This window comes from Anabas testudineus, chromosome 13 (genome assembly GCF_900324465.2).
Source record: "Anabas testudineus chromosome 13, fAnaTes1.2, whole genome shotgun sequence".
Taxonomy (NCBI): Eukaryota; Metazoa; Chordata; class Actinopteri; order Anabantiformes; family Anabantidae; genus Anabas; species Anabas testudineus.
The window spans coordinates 12715554-12736169 of NC_046622.1; the positions used below are offsets into that span (position 1 = coordinate 12715554).

A 20616-nucleotide genomic window follows, 5' to 3' on the forward strand; every position below is an offset into this window, starting at 1 on the left:
TCTTCCTCCACCACACACACCTAGACAGACACACATATACACACACCCAGACATAGAAACATTTTTATTCACACAGACACACACTAACTGTGCAGTGGTCAAGAAAGTTAGACACACAAATATTCACACCCATGCCCCCATTTACACTTATGCACTCATGAACACACAAACACACACACACACACACACACACACACACACACACACACACACACTTGCCATGTGATGTTTGGTGCACCATGGGGTTCAGATGAGTGGAATCTGAGTGTTGGCTCTCACTACACTGAGCACCACAGGGGGTCTTTCTCGTTGCAAAAATCAACAAAGCCACAGTCACGAAGTGCTGTCTCGATCACACACACATACATATGCAGCTCATGTGCTCAGGCTTATTGACGCACATACCAGCAACACACAAAACGGAAAAAGGAAAAGAAAAAAAAAAGAAAAACACAAAGAAACAAAACACACGCACAGAAAGTGACAAAAGCTCACAAAAATATTTTGACGTGCAAAGACAAGAGCACAGCTGGACAATGTTTACTGTGTGACACACAGTCTACCGTACATGCTCTCACATCCTGTCACAGTCTCGTAAAGAAAATAATTTAGGAAAATTAGGGTCGAAAAAAACAGAGATAAGTCCCTTAACTACTTAATCCCTTCTTAAACGCTTGCGTGATCTATCGTGTCTGTAGTTTCAGACAGACACAGAGAGGAGCAGGATGAGGTGCCGGCTAAGCAGATAGAAAGGAGAAAGCATTTGTTAGATTGTACGATAAGCAGGGAGAGCGTTTGGAAGAGAAAGAGTTTAGAGCAATTCAGGTACGATGCAAGGCAGCCCTCCTGCTTTTGTTTTTTTCCTTTCTAAATCCGCCACCCATCATCATATCACTTGATTAAACCTAATCCTAATGCCTCTAATCCCCCAGGCACCCAAAAAAATGCCTAAGTGCCTTGTACCCCTACATAACATCTCTGAACAGATTTCAATGTGGAACTGAATTCTGACTGTGCCTCTCTTTTTAGCCCTCATACTTTACAAAATCATACAAGGCCATTCAAGCTTTTCAAGTACTCAGGATTAGAGAAAATATATAGTTTAGTCGGTCTGTTTGTGAAGATCCGGTGTGGCTGTTCACAATAACCTGTTTGTGCAGGTATGTGAAGGCTACACACAGGCTCTCCATTATTAAAAGGTTTGACATTCAGGTGATCTGATTTATCTGATAAATGCAATTAAGAGGTGTTTTTTGTTGTTTTTTTTTTTTTTTTTTTTTTACTGCAATCCACAAGGAAAGACTGACAAATTAAACTTTTCCAGATGGATCAATGGTAACACAAAGGAGAGGAGCAGTAACAACATTTGTGAAATATTCTGTGCATGTCAGGGCGTACTGTAAACACGCCATGTGTCACATTGTTTTTTTTATGTGTGGTCATTTTCGGTATTATATAAAGGTACTTAGTGCAGTGTGTCTGCACAGTGTATGCTTGTGTGTGTAAGTGGCTGCATGTCTGTTTGGTCAGTTTTGGTCACGCAATGCGGGTTTGGGTGTGTGCATGGACATGGGGGGTTATCTGTGCGTGCCTGCATGCGTGCCGGGTGTCTGTGTGTATATGTGTGTGTAACATGAAGGGTCTGTGATAGTGACAGTGACCCACTTCTGGTGTTTTGATGAGCCAGATGGGTCACGGCAGCTGTAGCTGAAGAGGCGGAGGTGGACGGGAGAGAGGAGCAGGAAGTCATGCAGGGGAGAGGGGGAAAAGACAGTTGTTTATGAAGAGGAGGGGGAGGCAGAGGGGGACAAAGATGAGGATAAGTAATCCAAGGTGGAAATGGGAGATAAGGGAAAAATCAAGGAGATAAGGAGAGGTGGAGTGATTGCTGAAGGGGAGCGGTTGTCAGTCGAGGGAAATTAGAAGTTTTTATGTCTTGTCTTCACAGCGGTCCACCTCCACGTCAAGTACATGAAACAATGAGCACAGACATTTGCCCACAGACACACACGCAGACAGTCAGGGAGTTAAAAAAGCACCACATAAATTAATTATGTTTCTCATCCTGTCAAGACACCAACCACCCATAGAAAGCCCCCACCTGCACTCACTCCACCCCTCCTAAATGCTTCGCATCAGGCGAGAGGTAATAGTCGCATGTTTAATTGATGCAGCACAGAGACACTATGGTGATAACATGGACTGTGGAGTGGGTCTAAGTCACAAAAACACTGGCACACATAGCAGTCTTGGTACCTTTTAGTTGTAGACACATGCTGGAGGTTCACTTACAGTATAAGGTGAGTTCAGTGTTGATGCTCCATGGTTATTGACTGAGGACTGAAACACACACACACACATAAATCTACTGAATCACTGATGCACCCTGGGGCATTATGTATGTTTTGCATAGTCACATACATTATATTGACTTCATAATAAGCTCATTTGAAACAGATATTTGTCTACAATAGAATAATAATTACTGGATGAATTAAACATAAGTGTATGCATTTTAAAACTGAATGTTTTAAACCACATTTGGCAACAGTCCAGCATGCTAATGGAGTCAATCAAGAGACAGAATGCAAGTGTGATAGGAGAGACACAAGGGGAGCCATTGAAGTGGTGGGTGCACTGGAAGACAAAAGGCGTTTGATGTGTTAGAGAGAAGCATCAACTGGCTTCTGGCATGAAACATTTAAAAGACAGCAAGACCTTTTTTTCTCATTTCTCCTATTCTTTCTCTCTTTTCTTTTTTTCTTGTGCCATGTGTGTGTCATGTGTGAGTGTGTGGAGGGGTTAGGTTTGTGGTTTGAGTGCTAAGTGAACGTGTCAGTGCCCTGGGCAAAGGGTCTCCCCACGGGGCGGAACTCAGTCACGGGAGCACACAATCCACTGGTGGCGCAGACACTGTACCCCCAGGGTGTGTGTACGTGTGTGCGTGTGTGTATATGTGTGTGGGTGAATGATTGTGTGAGTTTCCTGTCTGTCTGCTCAGATGCTTATGTGAGTAAATTTGCCTTTGTATCTGTCCGTCTTTATTTGTGTCTTTTGTTTGTACCAGTGTACATGTCTGAGCTTGAATGTGTATGGGCTTTAATGTGTGTGTGTCTGTTAGCTTGTCTTTGGGTGCTGTATGTGCGTGTTTCTGTCTGTGTCTTTCATCTGCCCTCGTGTGAGTGTGAGAAAGCTTGACTAAGTCTGTGTGTGCATGTGTGTCAAGCTCAGGTCACTATAACATTTCGCATTGCCCCCTTATTGTCTGTCTCTATGACTACATCACTCGCATAAAGAAACCCCCCCCACGACTCCCACCTTCCCATACACACACACACACACACATACATGCACACACAAATTTACATACATGAGCATTGCTGGACAAAATGCAACCCCCACTCACAAACACAGTAGCATACACACACACATACTTAGTAGATTCTGTTGTTTCTATGCCTGGAGGAACCACAAGGACATGTGCACAGTAAACACTAAAACCCCCGAGCCCCAGTCCTAAATATTGCTCACACTTGCACGCACTTACTCTCTCTCTCTCTGGCTCTCTATGCCTCTCTCTCAGAATCACAGTATGAACGCAAACAGATAATACTCCATATTCTTCAGGGTGCATAATAAATAATGTAATTATTTGTCCTTGTTTCTGTCCTCACTGGTAAATTCTTTTTTGAAATCTGTCTCTAGACGTTCGTCAGGGTAAAACTCTCTCATACCTGATGGTAACAAAAATAGAAGTACACATTAACTTTGCTTTACAAGTGTCCAAATACAAAGATAAGACATAAGTAATTATAAAAACACACATGACTTATCTCACAGTATTATTTACTGATGATTTGAGGTTGTTGAACTAAAGCAGAACAAAGTTGGATAGACATGTTAGGCTCAGGTGTGTTAAATCTACATATAAGTTGCTTATATGTGCCTGTATGACAGATGTGCTCTATTTGGACCTCTTCTAACAATACAAATAATCTAATTTATTTATACAGCATGTTTAAAAAAAAAAGGAATAGGATAAAATGTTTTCATGTAAAGGCAACAGCTGTCGGTTAGTTTGAAGCTAACTTTAAATCAGTTTCAGGATTTCATTGGGGAGAGAGTCTCCAAGGTTGGGGAAAACAATGGCTCTGACATTCCTTTTGTGGTTTTTGGTCCTCTGGGGGCTGGAATGAGTGGAGAATCATCTATGTTTCAATAATTGATTTTGAGTGAAATATTTTGGCAGTTATTAAAAAGATTGTCACAAATAAATATATTGGTGCAAACAAATCCATGTCCAGCTCTGTAATCACTTGATGGTAATCCTCTAATTTATTTAATTACATTCCCACGAGCCCAACTTATACTTTCTGCTAATTGGCTACTGTTATCACACTAACGTAAAACTCAGATGGCGAAAGACATAAACATTACACCGGCTAAACATAATAGCATTGTTATTGTGAGAATGTTAGCATTCTGATGTTGGCAGTTAGATCAATGAATCCCTGTGCTGAGATACATTCAAACTACCAGCATGCCTTTTAATCTTTTTCTTGTAATAAATGGCTTGCATTGGATCTATGTATGTACGGCCTACTCCTCTTGTACCTCACCGTTTGCTGTCTTTCGACCTGTCGTGGCTGCTAGAAGACAGATTCCTGCTGTTCCGAAGACATGAGGCAGACATAATTTGCACCTTGACCTGACATGGATAGACAAGATGCTAACACAAGGAAGGTGGGAACAGTTCGTGAAAGTTAGATGTGGCAGATGGAGAGACTGAGAGAGAGAGAAGCTTTATCTTCTTAAAAGTGTCAGCTGTCAATCATTTGTCACTTTCAAGTGATTTGTCTGCCTCGTTTACCAGCTTGTCATTCTCTCTGACTTCTATCCTAACGTAAGTAGGATGAAACAAGCGAGGCAGATGGAGACAGAGAGGGACAACACGGACCGTGATCATTCAGTAAATCCATTTGAGTGTTCAACAGGAAAAATACTTTCAACTCACTTTCAGCTGCCATTTTTTTTAATCTCTCTTTCTACTGTCTTTAGGTTCTAGGCACTTGTTCTAACCTGTTTGCAGTTGTAGATAAGCACAAGGGTCAAGAATTTTCAGGCACTATTTGAAAGTTATTAAAATATTTGCCATCAAGACTATTAACATGAATGCATGTCAATATGTTACTAGAAAAAAGGTCATAGAATTATCTAAACCAATAGGTTTCATACTCATGGCACATTTGCATATTTCATGCCATGCCAGCTTTTCATACTCTAACAAGTAGATGGCCTATTGTCATATGACATAGGTTATACGACAAACAGTGTGTCATATGACAACTGGACATATGACCTATTTGCTTTGATAGCAATAATTAAAGTATTTTGTCCCCTTATTATCTTCCAAAGAATGACTGCTTTGTTTGCATGTTTATTTCACCTTGTTTACATCATGGAACAGTCTATTTGGAGGTTTTTGACACAGGAGCTGTCAACATGTCATCCAAATATCAGCTGCTTCTCTGCCACATATCATCATGAGGATGAAAGCTCAGGGGATGTGATTTTATCTGTCATGAGCCAGAAAGAAGTGACAACAGCTGGAGAGAATACATAGACACCCCACAGAGAATGAAAGATCATTTCGAGAGATGTTTTTTTTCTAACAGACCGCAGTAAAAAACAATATCTGAAGGGGGTATTAGACTACGTGTTTCTCTGCTTTGAACGGCTGACTGATAAAAAAGATGCTTTTCACACAATGGGTTTAAACAGATTTTTATGGATAAGGAGCCCAGCAGTTCTCTGTCTAAATGTTTTATAGACAGTGGATCAATACATTAATAAAAATATATAAAATATTTAACACACCTGAAGTTACACTCGTGTAGTTTATACTCTTATGGTTAATATTTACTGCACATTAAAAATTATTCTTGAATAACGACAATTCATTTAATGCTGGAGACAGTTCTTGTCTGGGCTGTTTTAATGTAAATGGGGAAACCTCAATCACAACATGTACAGGATGTACACTCCAGCCTGTGCATTAATTAAAGCTACAACTGAGGTATTTGAATTCTCATGACTTGTGAGTTATTAATTATGTTCATGTTCACAGCAGTCACAGTGAGAAGTAGACATGACATATTTCTATATTTGTGCACCTCTCACTGGTTTGGAATTGAGGTTTAATGTGGCTGGTGCTTTGATGGAACAAGTTGATGCTGCATACTTCACCACACACAGATCAAAATTTGGTGTAAGATTTAACTCTAACAATTGTGTCCCTCAGCACTGATAAGACAGAGATGTAGCTGTGTAGAACTACATACCTCAGCTTTGTAAAAAAAAAAATCACTACTTTATTATTATTGTTAATTTTAATTTTTATAATCTCTTACCAATTGTGTATATTTTCCCCCCAGATGGAACACAGTGAAACAGTGTGCCGTTACTGTGGTGTAAGCTACCTCATTTTCCATGAGTTCCACCAGCTCCAAACCCGGCTGGCTCAGCAGGAGGCCGAGCTCCAGGAACTGAGAGAGACTACCCAGAGAGAGAAAGCCCAACGAGAGGCACTGGAGCTGGGGAGGCTGGAGTGGGAAAGGGCACTTCACCTAGAGGTGCAGAGACGAGGAGAAGAGAAAGAAAAGAGCATGAGAGAAGAGCTGAAAAAGAAAAACATCGAGATGGAGAAAGCTTTAAGAAAGGTGTTTGATGAAAAAGGTCAGAAGAATAAGAGAGAGATGGAAGAGCTGTATCAGAAAATCAGTGAAGAAAAGGAGAGACAACTTAGAAGAGAGCTGGGAGAGTTGGAGGCAGAGAGTCTGAGAAAGCAGAGAGACGAGCTGCAGAGGAGGACTGAAGAGAGAGAGAAAGTTCTGATTGACGCACTTCAAAAGGCCAATAAAAATGTGGAGGAGCAGAGAGAATACCTCCAACAGCTGGAAGAGAGGTGAGGTTTCTATGTGTTTGTATGTGCTTCCTGTCCCCAGTGTGAAATGATCTCTAATTCCAGGCTTCATGTGGGCAATTATCCTGTGAGTCATGCTGTTAACAAAAAAAAAAAAAATCACACAAACACGCTCTCAGACAGATATCCCACTACCTGCTGTGTGTATGACACAAACCTTGCCGTATAATTATATATTCCACTGTCATCTTCCTTTCTGGCATTTGGCTGGCCGCAGTGGAGATACAGACAGGAAAGAGAGAGAAGTATGACATGCAACAGGAGTGCCCCTGCTGCGAGTCAAACTGTGAATGTTGTGTTTGTATTAGTATGCCAGGGTTTCCCTCTGTTGTTAACTTCATCATCTTGTACCCAGAAATAAAATCCAGAGACAAATGAGGCTCACACTGATTTAATCCCGAGTGTTGTTTACAGGCCAGTATTGTTATTTTTTCATTTTTACTTATGAGTAGAGTCTGACTTACTAACAGTAATATGGGAGGAAATGGTATGTTTGTCTATATATATATATATATATGTATATATATATATATATAGTAAACATGCAACAAAACTAGACCAATTTCCTGTTTAATTTTGTTTTGAAGTTTACAGAAGTGATACATGAGAGGGCAGACTTTTATAAGGCAGCTAGAGAGAACACTACTCTAATATGGTACTATATAGGTATACAGTATATGTTGCCCACCCTTAGAACTACGGTTTGATAGTAAAAATTAGATTGCTTGCTGTTATGCAGGTTGTTTGTGACACTCTACTTGCAAGGGTAAAAAAAGATAACTAATTTTATTGCGCTATTTGTTCTTGTAATCCTTTAACCCTCGTAAAACATATTTGGACTGCATAATGGGTTATAGATACTTTTGGTAAGAATCCTTGCTGCAACTCTAATTAATACCAAATGTCTCTGCTAGGCTAGTAGCTCTTCTGTGGAAATGAATTTGCTTTCTTTTTGTAGCAGCAATAGTGGCCTCTGACCTGCTTTGTAAGATACCGTGTGCATAGTATGAACATATTAACATAATTTCACCTTCCCGCCACATATAGACTAATTTATTTAAATGAGCGTCTGTCCTGTGGTGAAATAACTCTTTAAGAAAAGAGACACTTTTTAGTCTTTGCAGATTATGTGATTAAGTGTAACAAGCCTCAGCATTTATATTGTTTACCCCTAACACTAGAGACTGATGCACAACCACCTACAGCTGGTATCCACATATAGCACATCTCACACACAGACAAACTATTGCTAAACTATATATTGACAGATATGTTTACTATGAACCAAGGAAACAATTTCTCTCAAACAAACAATGCAAAGTAGTTAATACATTATACGCTGGTATTGAAGAGAGAGTGAGATTAAAAAATATGTAATGGGCAATAATAATAAGGCAAAAATGTAACTGAGCTACAAGCTACAACAATTAATTTCAAATTATGGATGTAGCTGGCTCCTTTAATCTCTGTTACTATGCCCTCATTTATTGCTATTTCTTTCTCCACCTACATTTGTGCTGTACTGTAACTCTACTACTGAATACAGCAGGCTCAGGCATGTTCTCTGCGAGCTGATGGTAGCTATTCTGGGAAATGTAAGTTTTTTTTTTTTATAAATAAGTGTTATATCACAGGCATCAATTCAGACAAGCTTATTAACCCTTATGTGATGGTCTGACCTGTTTTCAGTGTATACGGTTCCATGAATATTTTTTTGGCCCGACAGTGGTTGGCTTCAGCTCATTTTTTGTGAAGAACATGCTAAAAAACATATTTTGATGGAGCGTCTACTGTATACCTACTCCTACACATGTATTACTGTATATTGGTGTTGACCTAAAGGCACCAATAGTGTAACGACTGTAGTTGGGAGACTGTAGTGAACATGGTAAAAGTAGACTTCAATCTTTAAATAAATGAACATGAATAAATAAACAGATAAATACAAAAAAATGTGTTTTTTTAGTACATCACCTCCACTGAACAAGAAAACCGACTCTGCATGATTTAATAAGTTTAGAAATCCAGTGTGATGGGCATGTTCAGTATGCCTTTTCACTTTCTGTCTGTACTGCAACCTTTCATACTATAATTTGCTCAGTTCAAGAAAGATACTTTATTGCACTATTGATTATTTCAGAAAATGAATTGAACCTTTAATGATAAATGTGAATGTCAAATTATAACCACAAATCTTGACTAAATAGCTTGTAATTAGGATGATGCCTGTGTGTGTTAGGCCCACATTAATAGAGACACACAGGTGGTAAATATGTGTCAGTAATCAAATAGCGGGTGTCTGGATTTAAACAGCCTTCAAAAGCCAAGTAAAGTTACTAGGAAATATGTAGGAAATGCTTGCATGCCATGGCTCACGAGGATGCTATGAATAGCTCCCGACATCTAAAGACTGTCCTGTTGTAATACAAAACAATGACACGATTCAGAAGCTGTAATCACACGAATGTATGAAACTAGGCACGCACACCTGCACACATGCCTGCAGCTTCACCCTGTGTACACAACTAATAGATAATATTTTAGAGAATGTTTTTGCGATCGTTTTTTACTTTATTTCAAAGACACCAACAATTAAAATGTTCCTGAAACAGTCCAATTGCAAACCAAGGAGGTGGCAACTCCTGTGCCACACTTTGCCTGATTACTGTGTGATTTTGTATGTACTGACAGTTACTTTGCTTGTTACAGTATTGTATTTGAAAATGGATTTTGGTAATTACATGTAATTCACAGCATAGCTCCACCTAGGTTTAACTGAAAAAACAAAGTTTGGCAGGAACCAGCAGCATTTTTTGCAGCAGAGCATAGGAGATGCACACACTACTTTAATTTCAATTATCAATTATAAAGCTCTTAAAAACTACTACAATGGACCAAAGTGCTGTACAACAAATAGTTATTAAAAATAAATATAATTAAAAAGTACTTTTACTGTGCAATGAATAAATAATTGAACATCATACAAAGTATCAAAGGCTACAGAGAAGAGATTTCTTTTGAGCAGAGATTTAAAACAGGAAATGAAGAGGCCTGTCAACATGTAGAGGTAGATCATTCCATAATTTACAGCACAACAGCAGCAAAGGCATGATCACCTCTGAGCTTCTGCTTTGTTTTGGGCCCGGGTAGGTGCATAATGGTGAGGCAGCTCGGAGAGGGATGGGGCAAAACCATGAAGGGATTTAAAAACAAATAAAATAATTTTTCAAATGAATTCTAAAATGACCAGGCAGCCAATGGAGTGAGGCTAAAACAAACAAACAACCATGTGGAGGGCAGAGGCATGAAGGTGGCCATTATACATAGGGAGAAAAAGACCCATAGCAATAGACGGGTGGAAATCAGAGCTGTATCCTTTTCTTATTTTTGTTTATTTTGTTCTTTCTTTTTGTAACTCCCTTAGACTTATCCCCCTGTGTCCTTCAGCCTCTTTTGCCTTATATCTTTGTACATTTTTGCGTTCAATTGCTTTGAAATATCCAAGTATTCCTTTCTTTTTCATTTGATGAAATAGCACCATCCTCTTCGCCTGTGCACAAACTAATTTGCTTTTTGCACACTCTCTTTCACACTTCTCTCTTTTGCTCTCTCACAATCCCCTAAACACTTACACCAGCAATTTGCCAGTACTTTTCTGCAATTGCACACTATTACTTGCACAGGTGGTAATGAACAAATTAAAAGGCAAAGGATGGAAAAACAGAATGATTATGCGAGTGGGAGTTGATGATGGTGTGAATAGCTGGTTACACAGCAGAGTGTGACTGTTTCTTATGTGAGATATGTTTATGATTGATGTGCCTCCTCTCTCTTTTTCAGACATTTGATACAGCTTTTTTGAAATATTATGCAATTTACCGTGAAGGGGCAAGAGATTGTATACATGCATGGACGTGAATGTTTCTAGCCAGCAGGTTAGCTAAACCCGTACTTAAGTACCCTGCTTTTTAAAGGTTACATAAACACAGTTTTTATTAGACATGTCCGTACAAATACAACCACATGCACACTTAAAGATTTATATGTGTGGTAGGGTATGTGTCTGTGTGCTGTCTTGATAATATAATAAATAACAATATAGATAACAAACCCGATTGAAATGTCACCTGTTAGACAAGTGTGTGTATTCTTGAAGTGGGTGGGAGTGTGTGTCTGTATGACAAGAGGAAAGCAAGATGGCAAGGCTAGTAATGTGCAAAGTGCAATTAAACCTGCTTTTAAAATGTCACCTGCTAGACAAGTTCAAACCCAGACGGGCAGGAGATATTTTGAAAGAGAAGGAGGGAGGGAGCGAGAGCGAGAAAAACATATGCTGTGTTGATGTCAAATGGGAGATCTTATTTATCAGTTTATCATGTGTAAATACCACTTGTGTCAACATGTCAGTAGCAATTTAGGTTTCACTCTTCTTTGTGAAAGGTCCAAAAAATTCAACAGTGCCACAGTTTCTCAAAAGAATATAAACAAGGAAAGCCTATCACTATCTATGAGTCTCAATAAGTACCCTTAAATGGTAAATATACAGTATTTTTACAGTATTCTACAGTAGCTACTGTATTAATATGAGACCAACAAAGCAGCCAGAGGCCAACGTAATAGTTCACCACCTGGGCTTCCGGTATTTGAGGCAACAGGCAAGTGAAAATGGAGGTTAAGACAAAATCTGAATTAATTTCTATCAAAAGGATTAAAAGGATAAAATGCTGTCGTTAAGCCTAATATTACTCTATATGTTTAGTAACTCCTTTTAGTTACCATTAGATTTTGCCTCAACATACCCATTTGGTTTCTCTGTCTGGTTTACATAAATTTGGTCAACTCTTCAATGTCATTGGCAGTATAAATGCCTGATCACCAATGCCACCCAGCATCCAACATGTGGTCAACACTGGTCAGGAAGCTATGACCGTCATCATGCACTTAACACTTTCAGATGGACCACCACTTTGTGTTTAACTTGTGTCACTCTCTTGATCTGAAGGCTGTATTACATAGACATTTGCCCTACATTAAAAAAAAAGGAAAAGAAGTGTGTGAGACAATGGACAATGAACAAAAAGGTTCTGGGAAGTCCAGTTAGGGGAACAAATTTGTATATTTGTTTGTATATTTGCATGTTTAAAGTATTTTAGATGCCAAAACACAGCACATTTTCATTTGGATACCTACAGACAAGACTGTACAGCTCTGGAAAGTTATCGTGGCTGCAGTTGTTTGATCTTTGGTTGTGACAATCTGGAAGTAAACAGCAGAAGTACGGTGTTCATGTTACAAAGTAACAGAAATATGCACCTGCATGTACATGATTGGCCAATGCAGGATTTTGCCAAATGATGTCACATTGCACAAGAAGATGAACCAGATCCAGCTTTTATTCTGTCTTTTCCGTGTTTCTACTCCTCTGCATATCCTCTTCATACGTTTTTTCATAGAGGGCAGATGTCTGTGTGAATACAGCCTATAGTAAGAGACTAAGAGAGAGAATTAAAGAGGTGAAAAACTCATAGGTAAAGAAGAAGGGCATGAGGGCTATGAGGGGCAAGCAAACTTTCCATTTGTAAAAGAGATAAACAGGTATGGACAGACAGAGCTCATCTAAGTGAAGGCAGGTTTAAACATATCGTGTAACTTGTGCGCATGCTTATACCATTGAGAGAAGTGTCTGGCAATTCAGTATGCTCTGCTGCTATGCTCGCTTCCCCTTTGGCTGGCAGCTCCAAGTCTTGATCCAAACAGTGTGGCTGAATGTGAGTCTGTTTACATCTGTATCTGACTCTGTATGTGTGTATGTGTCTATATGTTTTACACCTGCGTTGATAAAATAATCACTCTTGTACACATTACCAGAAACTGAAGTTGGCATTCACGAAGAATGAATCATAAAAATGTGAATGTGTGCTCTCACACACACACACACACACACACACACACCTGGGGCTGGATTGTTACAGTGATAAGGTGACTTGCAGGTGCAAGAGCAGGAGTGAAGGAGAGACAAGTGATGGGTGACAAATAGAGAGGCACCCATATGTAACAAGGAAGTACTTTACACTAAATTAGTTATGCATGCATGTGGTTTTATTTCAGTTCTTTGGTTTCCACTGGCAACCACAGAAACAATACACAAAACGCTATACCCTCCTTGTCTGTTTGCTAAGTAATGTGTCACATCTAGTATGTACAAAGTTAAATCGCCTTCACTGTCAGCATGTGAGGTATTTGCGCAGATCCCACTTCAAGTTCACATTACCACATCAAACACACAGACTGACACACACAGACACACTACTGTGTATGTGCTGTGTGTATTTTAGTTGCAGGAGAGCTCTCCCAGGTAGAAGATGACCTCTATTTAGCTCTAATGGTGGTTTAGCTTTACTGTGGGGTCATGACAACAAAATAAACAAAAACATCAATATGCGTGTGTCTGTGTATGTGCACATTTGTGTGTATCTCTTTGTGTCTGCGTCTGCAAAGGGCGCACACACACAACATGACAAAGTTTATTTGCTAATCAACACTAACATGTTGGTGTAGTAGCATAGCAACCAACACATACAAATGAAACACAGAGATACACTTTCCTTTTCTGAATTTGAATTGAATTTGACAAGTTGGAGCCAAATGCATTTCGTATCCTTTGTTAATTCACTTAGCCATAATATGGCATCAGTGTGCTTTAATGTTGTTCAAATGTGTGTGTGTGTGTGTGTGTCCTGTTTTGATGATTGCAATCATTGTTATGGCATCCCTGACATGGTTACCAGATAATTTAAAAACAAAATGTACACAGACAGGTCTCTTACTACACACACACCAGAACATTTTCTGTAAAGGCATTGATTGATGTAATTAAGCTTCTTAAGGTTTTCATCAGAACATTTCATAAGCATAATTTGAAACATTTGAAACCCGGACATGCACTGTGTATGATTCTTTGTGTTAATGTGCTTCTGTGGATGTAGTTGTATTACATCTTTTTTGGGCTTTTCTTTTTTGGGGTGGAAAGAAAAAATGGCTTTCAGCTTGGAATATACTGCCACAGTGTTGATCAAAATAGTCTTTTAAGTTCCACACATGCGCACTCACAGTGGGTGTACTGATGACACTTTGATATGTGGAAGCTTTTATGTCACTTCTATTAACAGAAAATGCCAGCACACACATACACACTCACATAAATGTGCAATGTCATATACACTGACATGCATTCATACATTATCATCTAATAGTTCTATAATGAATTTCAATTGATCAAAAGGCCTGCAACAGTAACGGCCTGACAGGCATTTCAAGGTTAATGTTACAGCTCCAATAATCACTGTTTAGAGATGGTCTCTTGTGGTCGCACAGGGAACTGCACCAAATTAGTGTAATTTTAAGGACACTGCTGATTTAAAAGAAAATTAACCTTATATGCTTATTCTTCTAAACTAATAACAGATAAAAGAGCAAATTATTGTTGTCACTCACACAATAAACTAGAGAAAACAGTACAAACAGTAGGAATTAAACATGACCAACAATTAAAGGACGTTAAGTAAAGAGGGGCCTTAAAGCCACTGTTTTTGGTGATGTTGGCTGATTTGCATAATCTGATATGAAGGGGCAGGATGTCCCAAAGTTAAGGACCCGTAATAGCAAAATCGTAATCACCCTTGAATTTTAGCCCAGTACAAAAACTTGGAAAACAGACATAATGACACAGAACATTTTGTACACAGCCCGGGGGCTGAAAATAAGCCTCCTAGGGACATTAAGTTTGGCTTTGTAATGCTGACCTTCAGTCCAAATCTCTCAAAATATGAGGGAGCAAAAAGCTTGTAAACTCTTTAACACGTACCCCCACCCCCCTATCCCCAACATGTTGTTGACGTGTGTGCCTGACTGTGCATGTCTGTGTGTGTATTGTGTCCTGTGTGTGACATGTCCTGATAGGCAGTTGATTTGGGCTGCTGGTAGGGGGTACTCTAATCTGGCACGCACTCTCTGGCACTGCACTACCTAGTTATTCAACTGACAGCCACTGCCCTGGGAATAGGAGCTCAAGCTCACGCACACAAAACACACACCGATTTGTATACCAAATAAACACACACCCACATTCGCACGAACAGACATACACACCCCTCTCGAGGCAGTGTTCTTTCTGATCTCGCTTTGGGACTGGTGGGGACAGATGGGTGAACAGTGGGAGTCTGGGCTGCCATCACTCGAAAAGCAAAGGAACACACGCACATATACACACATTTTACACACACACACACACACACATGATCTCAGGCTCACTCTGACTTGGTCAGAAAGCAGCAAACACACATGCGGGCTAAATTGCTCACAGAAGAATCTAACTCATTCGGTCTTACACACACATCAGCTAAACCACACAAACTTAGTTGTAAACATGTACTAAAACTTAAACACAGCCAATCGCATGAGAATCGTCACTGATACTCGCATACACTGAGAGATTTACAAGACACATGCTTATTTGCTCAGCACATGCCTTTCCTAATGATGCAGCACACAGATATTGTAAAAACAATCCCAAGTTTAAAGTAAATATGTCAACAAAAATGAACACAGAACCACCATTCACATGTAAATACAACATGCTAGCTAATTCCACACTCGGGTAAAACATAGATAGGAGTAAGGAGCATGGTGATATGAAATTTATAGCCATCGGTCAGCTTAGGCCTCACTTAAATAGTTAATCAAAAGCCGAAAACGATCATTTTCATGAATCATTACAAGACTGCTGTAGGCTGCATTAGTTTTAGCTACGTGTACTTAAAAAACTGCCAAGGGTATTACGTTTATCTTTGAATAATTGCAATCGGATGTTATTTTCCATTGTTTTATAAACAATGGTGTCGATGGCCTCTGCTGGAAAAGTCTCCATGTTTGTCTTACCATCACACGGGGCCTTCTGAATGGGTTTTTACCACATTTGTTTCTAAATTTGCTGCCAGTAAGCAGAAAATCCCCTGGCAGAATCAGTGCATCTCATTCAAATTACACTTCTTGATTAAACTTTGTTGCTTGTGATTATTACTTGTCTGGTTTTGTTTACTAGTCTTCTCTGTTTACTACTTATACTCATTATGTTTATCCCATGCTCTGCCTCACTGTCAGTGCTTATTTGTGTTTAACAAAAGGACATGATGTGTTGTGTCTCGTTTCTAAATTGTCCAGGTCACACAATCTCACTGTTTATGTGTCTTGTTCGATTACTCTTTGCTGGATCTGACAGATTTGATTGCTTCTCTCTCTCTCAAAAGAATTAAGAAAGGGTCTCTCCCAGTACCCTCAATTGCATTAGTCACAAACATGTCATATATTTCAGGGACCGTATTCAGAAACGTTGTTAAATCACTCTTGTAGGGCTTCTATTTTAGCCTAAAAATATATAGCAAGCAGTCTTGGCCTGCTGTGATTTAGGAAACATCCACTAAACAATTTAGGCATCAATGCTGCAATAAAAATATTGTTTTCTGATGCAAGTGTCCGTCACATCTATTACACCAACAACACTAGGGAAGCCTTCTATGTCCATGAATGTCCTTTTGTGAACCTGCAAAGTGCAGACCTGCATTGGAAATAATGACCTACATCACATTATGAGACAGTGAAAGCGGCGTAATAGTTTGTATGCCTGGCGATGATTGAGGTTTGTGAAAGACACATTACACTCGTTAGTGCTGCACCGTTTTTTTCCAGCCTTGCTTAGAAAACTGCACGCCTGGGACTGATCATTGACCATCATCAAATCTTTTGTTTCTTTGTTCTGTTCATATGCTTTACTGGGCTTTTACTTCAGTATTCTTTAGTCGTTGTTATGGTGGGCTCTCCCTCTACTTTCCTCTTCAGCAGGTAAAATGCATGTTCCATTGGGTCATGACTTATATCATCAGTGAAGATTAGAGAACCTGTTCCAGAAGCAGTCATGCTTCAAATCCAAGCCAGGACACTATTTCCGCCATGCTTCACTGCTTCACAGATAAGCTTATGGTTTGGAGCATGAGCAGAGCCTTCCATCACTTTTTTAGAGGTTAATCTTGGTCTCATCAATCCACAAAACCCTCTGTTTTCAGCTGATGACCCTTGATACACCAGTATATTTACATGTAATTGTCACCAAAATAAAACTGAAAACTCAGAACTTTTATTCATCTTTTCATCTCAAAAGAAATGAGTTCAGTGTACAATAAACACAAATGAATTGGCCTTACTACTTGCTCATATTCAGATAATAGTAGATCAAGTGCTGGATAATCTGAAATCAGAAAAAAAATATCTGAGTTGGAAGACCCATCTCTTTATATCGGTTACCTCTGATGACGATTTTAATTTTTCATCTCATTCTATTTCATCACGCTCACCCTCTCTTCTCTGTCATTAAAGTTGCATCATCTAAAAGCTCAGGGCTAAATCTTACCCCATGGGAGAAGAGTGACATTACATTCAGCTTGGGTTTGCTAATGAGTGCATATTGCTCACGACCCTTCACCCTCATTGTTCTATCTTCTTTTTCTTCTTCCCAAACAGGCTGTCAGCAGCAGCTTCCTCAAAGGAGAAGGCAGAGGAGTTGCTTGGAAAAGAGAAGCAAAAGGGTGAAATACTCAGGTAAGGAAATAACCAGGGAGAGAAGAGACAAAGAAAGATAAAATAACATGACAGAGTTGGATATTAGGAAAGCCAAAGCAGGATGGAGATGAAAAACAAAAGAAGAAAGAAAACAGAGCATGGGTTTGCATCATCCTGATTGGGTGTCCATTCTTTGACCAGATGCACGGCAGGAAGGCCAGCGCAGATGGGAAACAACTGTGTGGGATGATAGAGGGAAGACAATAAAAGAGAGAATGGAAAATGGAGAAAGACAGGGAAAGTTAATCCAGCTGGCCCACTGGTAATTTCCTGGAAATAAAGAGAGAGTTGTGAGCAGTTAATGACAGGAGCAGAGCAGAGTGGTGAAGGTGAAGAGAGTGGGAGGGAGGAGATGAGACATCAGGGGGGGAAAAGTGCTTTTCAATCAGGCTGCTGACATTGAAAGCTGCTAAATGAGTAAACTATCGGCTCAACGAACACAAGCTGTCTCTTTCTCTCTCCCTATGCTTTTCACCATCTTAGCCTTATCATCGATGACAGATCTGGCTCATATCTGTTCCTCCATTTGGTGCTGTCAGCCTTATGATTTATGTCATCTGACATTATAAAATTGGCTCTCGTGACAAGCGGTGCCCATGCTCTCCTCCACTCCGCACGTACACACAAACACACACACGCACATGAACTCCCAGGCACCAGAGAGCAGCTCTAGGCAGCTCTAAGTCCCCCCTCTCGGTCTGTCTGGTCTGAGACTCTGTTCATTTTTGATCACCTTAAGCCACAAACCCTGAATAAGAAAAACAACAACCACTCAACCCAGCTGAGCTCTAAAAAAAACTGTCACATCACTTTGCACGCAAGACCCAGCCATGTTAATGATGTTTGTCTGTTGCGAGGTTAAAGGCCGTTATGTGTTATGTGTTTGCGCAGGTGTGCATGTGTATCTACATACGAGTGTCTGTGTGCACCCACCACTGTGTGTGTGTAAGAAAATAGGAAACTGTTCAGTGTGCTCTCGCCCACATGTTCCTTCAAAAGTGTTTTTGGTATAACAGGGTGTTCTCTTCCAGCACTCTGGTTTTCCACATCTATGCGTTGCGTGAGTTTGTGACTTGATCAAATATGTGTGTGCGTGTGTGTGTGTGAGCTTAGCTAGTGATCTTTCATATTGCCCAAAGTGCTTTTCATCTGATCATATTTCTTTGTGAGTGAGCGAGATAGGGGAGAGAGAGGGGAACATGGTTTTGACCTTTCTTAGGGACTGTGTTATTACATCAGTTCTCAATTTTCCCCCATCCTAAATCAATGTTTAATGTCCTGTCATCCCTGTCTCTCTATTAATTTCTATTAAACATGTCATTTTCAAGCACCATTTCCAGCTCTGTTCAGTCACAATGTGAAAGTGTCAAGATTTGCTAGAGCAGAATTTGTGCATGAGGTGATTTGAGCCTGCAAGATGATTTGTGTAACTACGTTGGAAAATTGTGTGATTACATTAGAATTTCACCCTTTCAAAATGATTCTAGCTGCTCTCTGTCACTCTGTTTGTGGCAAAGTTAAATTGAGTGTAATCAGTTCAATTGAAGTGTAAAATGTCGTCAACTTAGATCCACTTTAAAAGAGAAGCTGGTACAGTGGTGTTTTTAAACCACTAAATGAAGAGAGAACGCTATGATTGATGTCAAAATATATTAACACTAAATAAATGAAATCACTTGCATATTTTTTAAGTTTTAATTCTCACTGATTTGCTTATTTTTACAGAGCATAGCCACAAAGCCTCAGCATTCCTTAGCTGTTGGAAAAAAAATGTAGGGAGACAGAGAGACGAGATAAAATGGTCTCTTCTACATCATACTGTATATTCAACAGGTCACTTCAGGAGACAGTTAGCCACCTTTTAACTGCCAGGTTTGTATCTCCTGGCTCTACAGTGTGTTGTGACTTAATCTCCTACTGAGCCGTCCTTACAATAATTTTTGCCGGCCTATATTTGTAAATATATATACATTAAATGCCGGGGTGGCAAATCAATTGTTTGAGCAGCCAGAGCATGATTGAGCTGCATCCTGTGGACATTAGGCTTAAAGGATAAAGACCAGTGATTTTCTATATTTATGTTATTGTCAACAAATCTAATACAGAGACTAAACAATGAATTGTGTGCATAACATGAACACTGGTGTGTACTGCTAAAGACCGCTAGTCAATCTAAAGTGCTCAGAACCTACAAAAACATCTGGAGAAAACTAGAGAGTGAATAAAGAAACAAACACTTGTAGGATCAGTCACTTATCCTTCTACTTTAGGAATGTGTGTCTACACAGTATTAAATGTTGACTTGTGGGGATTTGTTTTGTGCCAGCTCAGCTCTTGTGTGTTGTTTGTATTCTGCCAAAAAGATTGTATGTTAGGAAATTAACAGTACCTTCAGTTACTGAAATATTTTACAAACTATTGTGTGATTTAATAAGTTCTGACTTTGACAATACAGTACATACAGTGAGCCCTTTCAGAAAACCTCTGCTTTAAAACCCACAGTTACTGTACACACAATTACACTAGCAAGCAATAGGTACAGTTTTCTGCACTCCAGCACTTACAAACTCCTCTGGAGTAATAAGGGATTAATGAAGGAGAGAGGGGTGCAAAGAATTTCCCTGCCAATTTGGTAACTATAGTGTTTGTGAGACGCAGCTTATAATGACTTGTCACTTTAACAGCACTTCAGTTTTAGATATTATGTATATAACAAGAATTATCAAGCTGTTTTTTTTTTTTTGCGTATGTGTGTATTTGTCAGAGTTGTGTGTGTGCGGCAGCAGCAGGCCTTGCGAGCAACTCTGTCAGTGCTTCACACCTGCGTCAGCGAGCTCACCGATGTACGTGGTTTCCTCAGCCAGCTGACGGAGGTTTGGCAGCTCTTCAGATCTCAGATACTGCAGTACAGCACGCAGGTGTCCTCAGGTAATATACACATTAGCACACAAACACATACACAC

General features: G+C 39.6%; 1 protein-coding gene across 1 annotated transcript in view; it reads left to right on the forward strand.

Annotated features, from left to right (window-relative positions):
* lekr1 (leucine, glutamate and lysine rich 1) overlaps window positions 1–20616 on the forward strand; it is a 65530-nt gene that overhangs the window by 11420 nt on the left and 33494 nt on the right. Inside the window, exons 3-5 of the mRNA XM_026373908.1 lie at window positions 6435–6964; window positions 17555–17632; window positions 20418–20581. Of these exons, the coding sequence (XP_026229693.1) occupies window positions 6435–6964; window positions 17555–17632; window positions 20418–20581 (772 nt within the window). The remainder of the gene's footprint in view (window positions 1–6434; window positions 6965–17554; window positions 17633–20417; window positions 20582–20616) is intronic.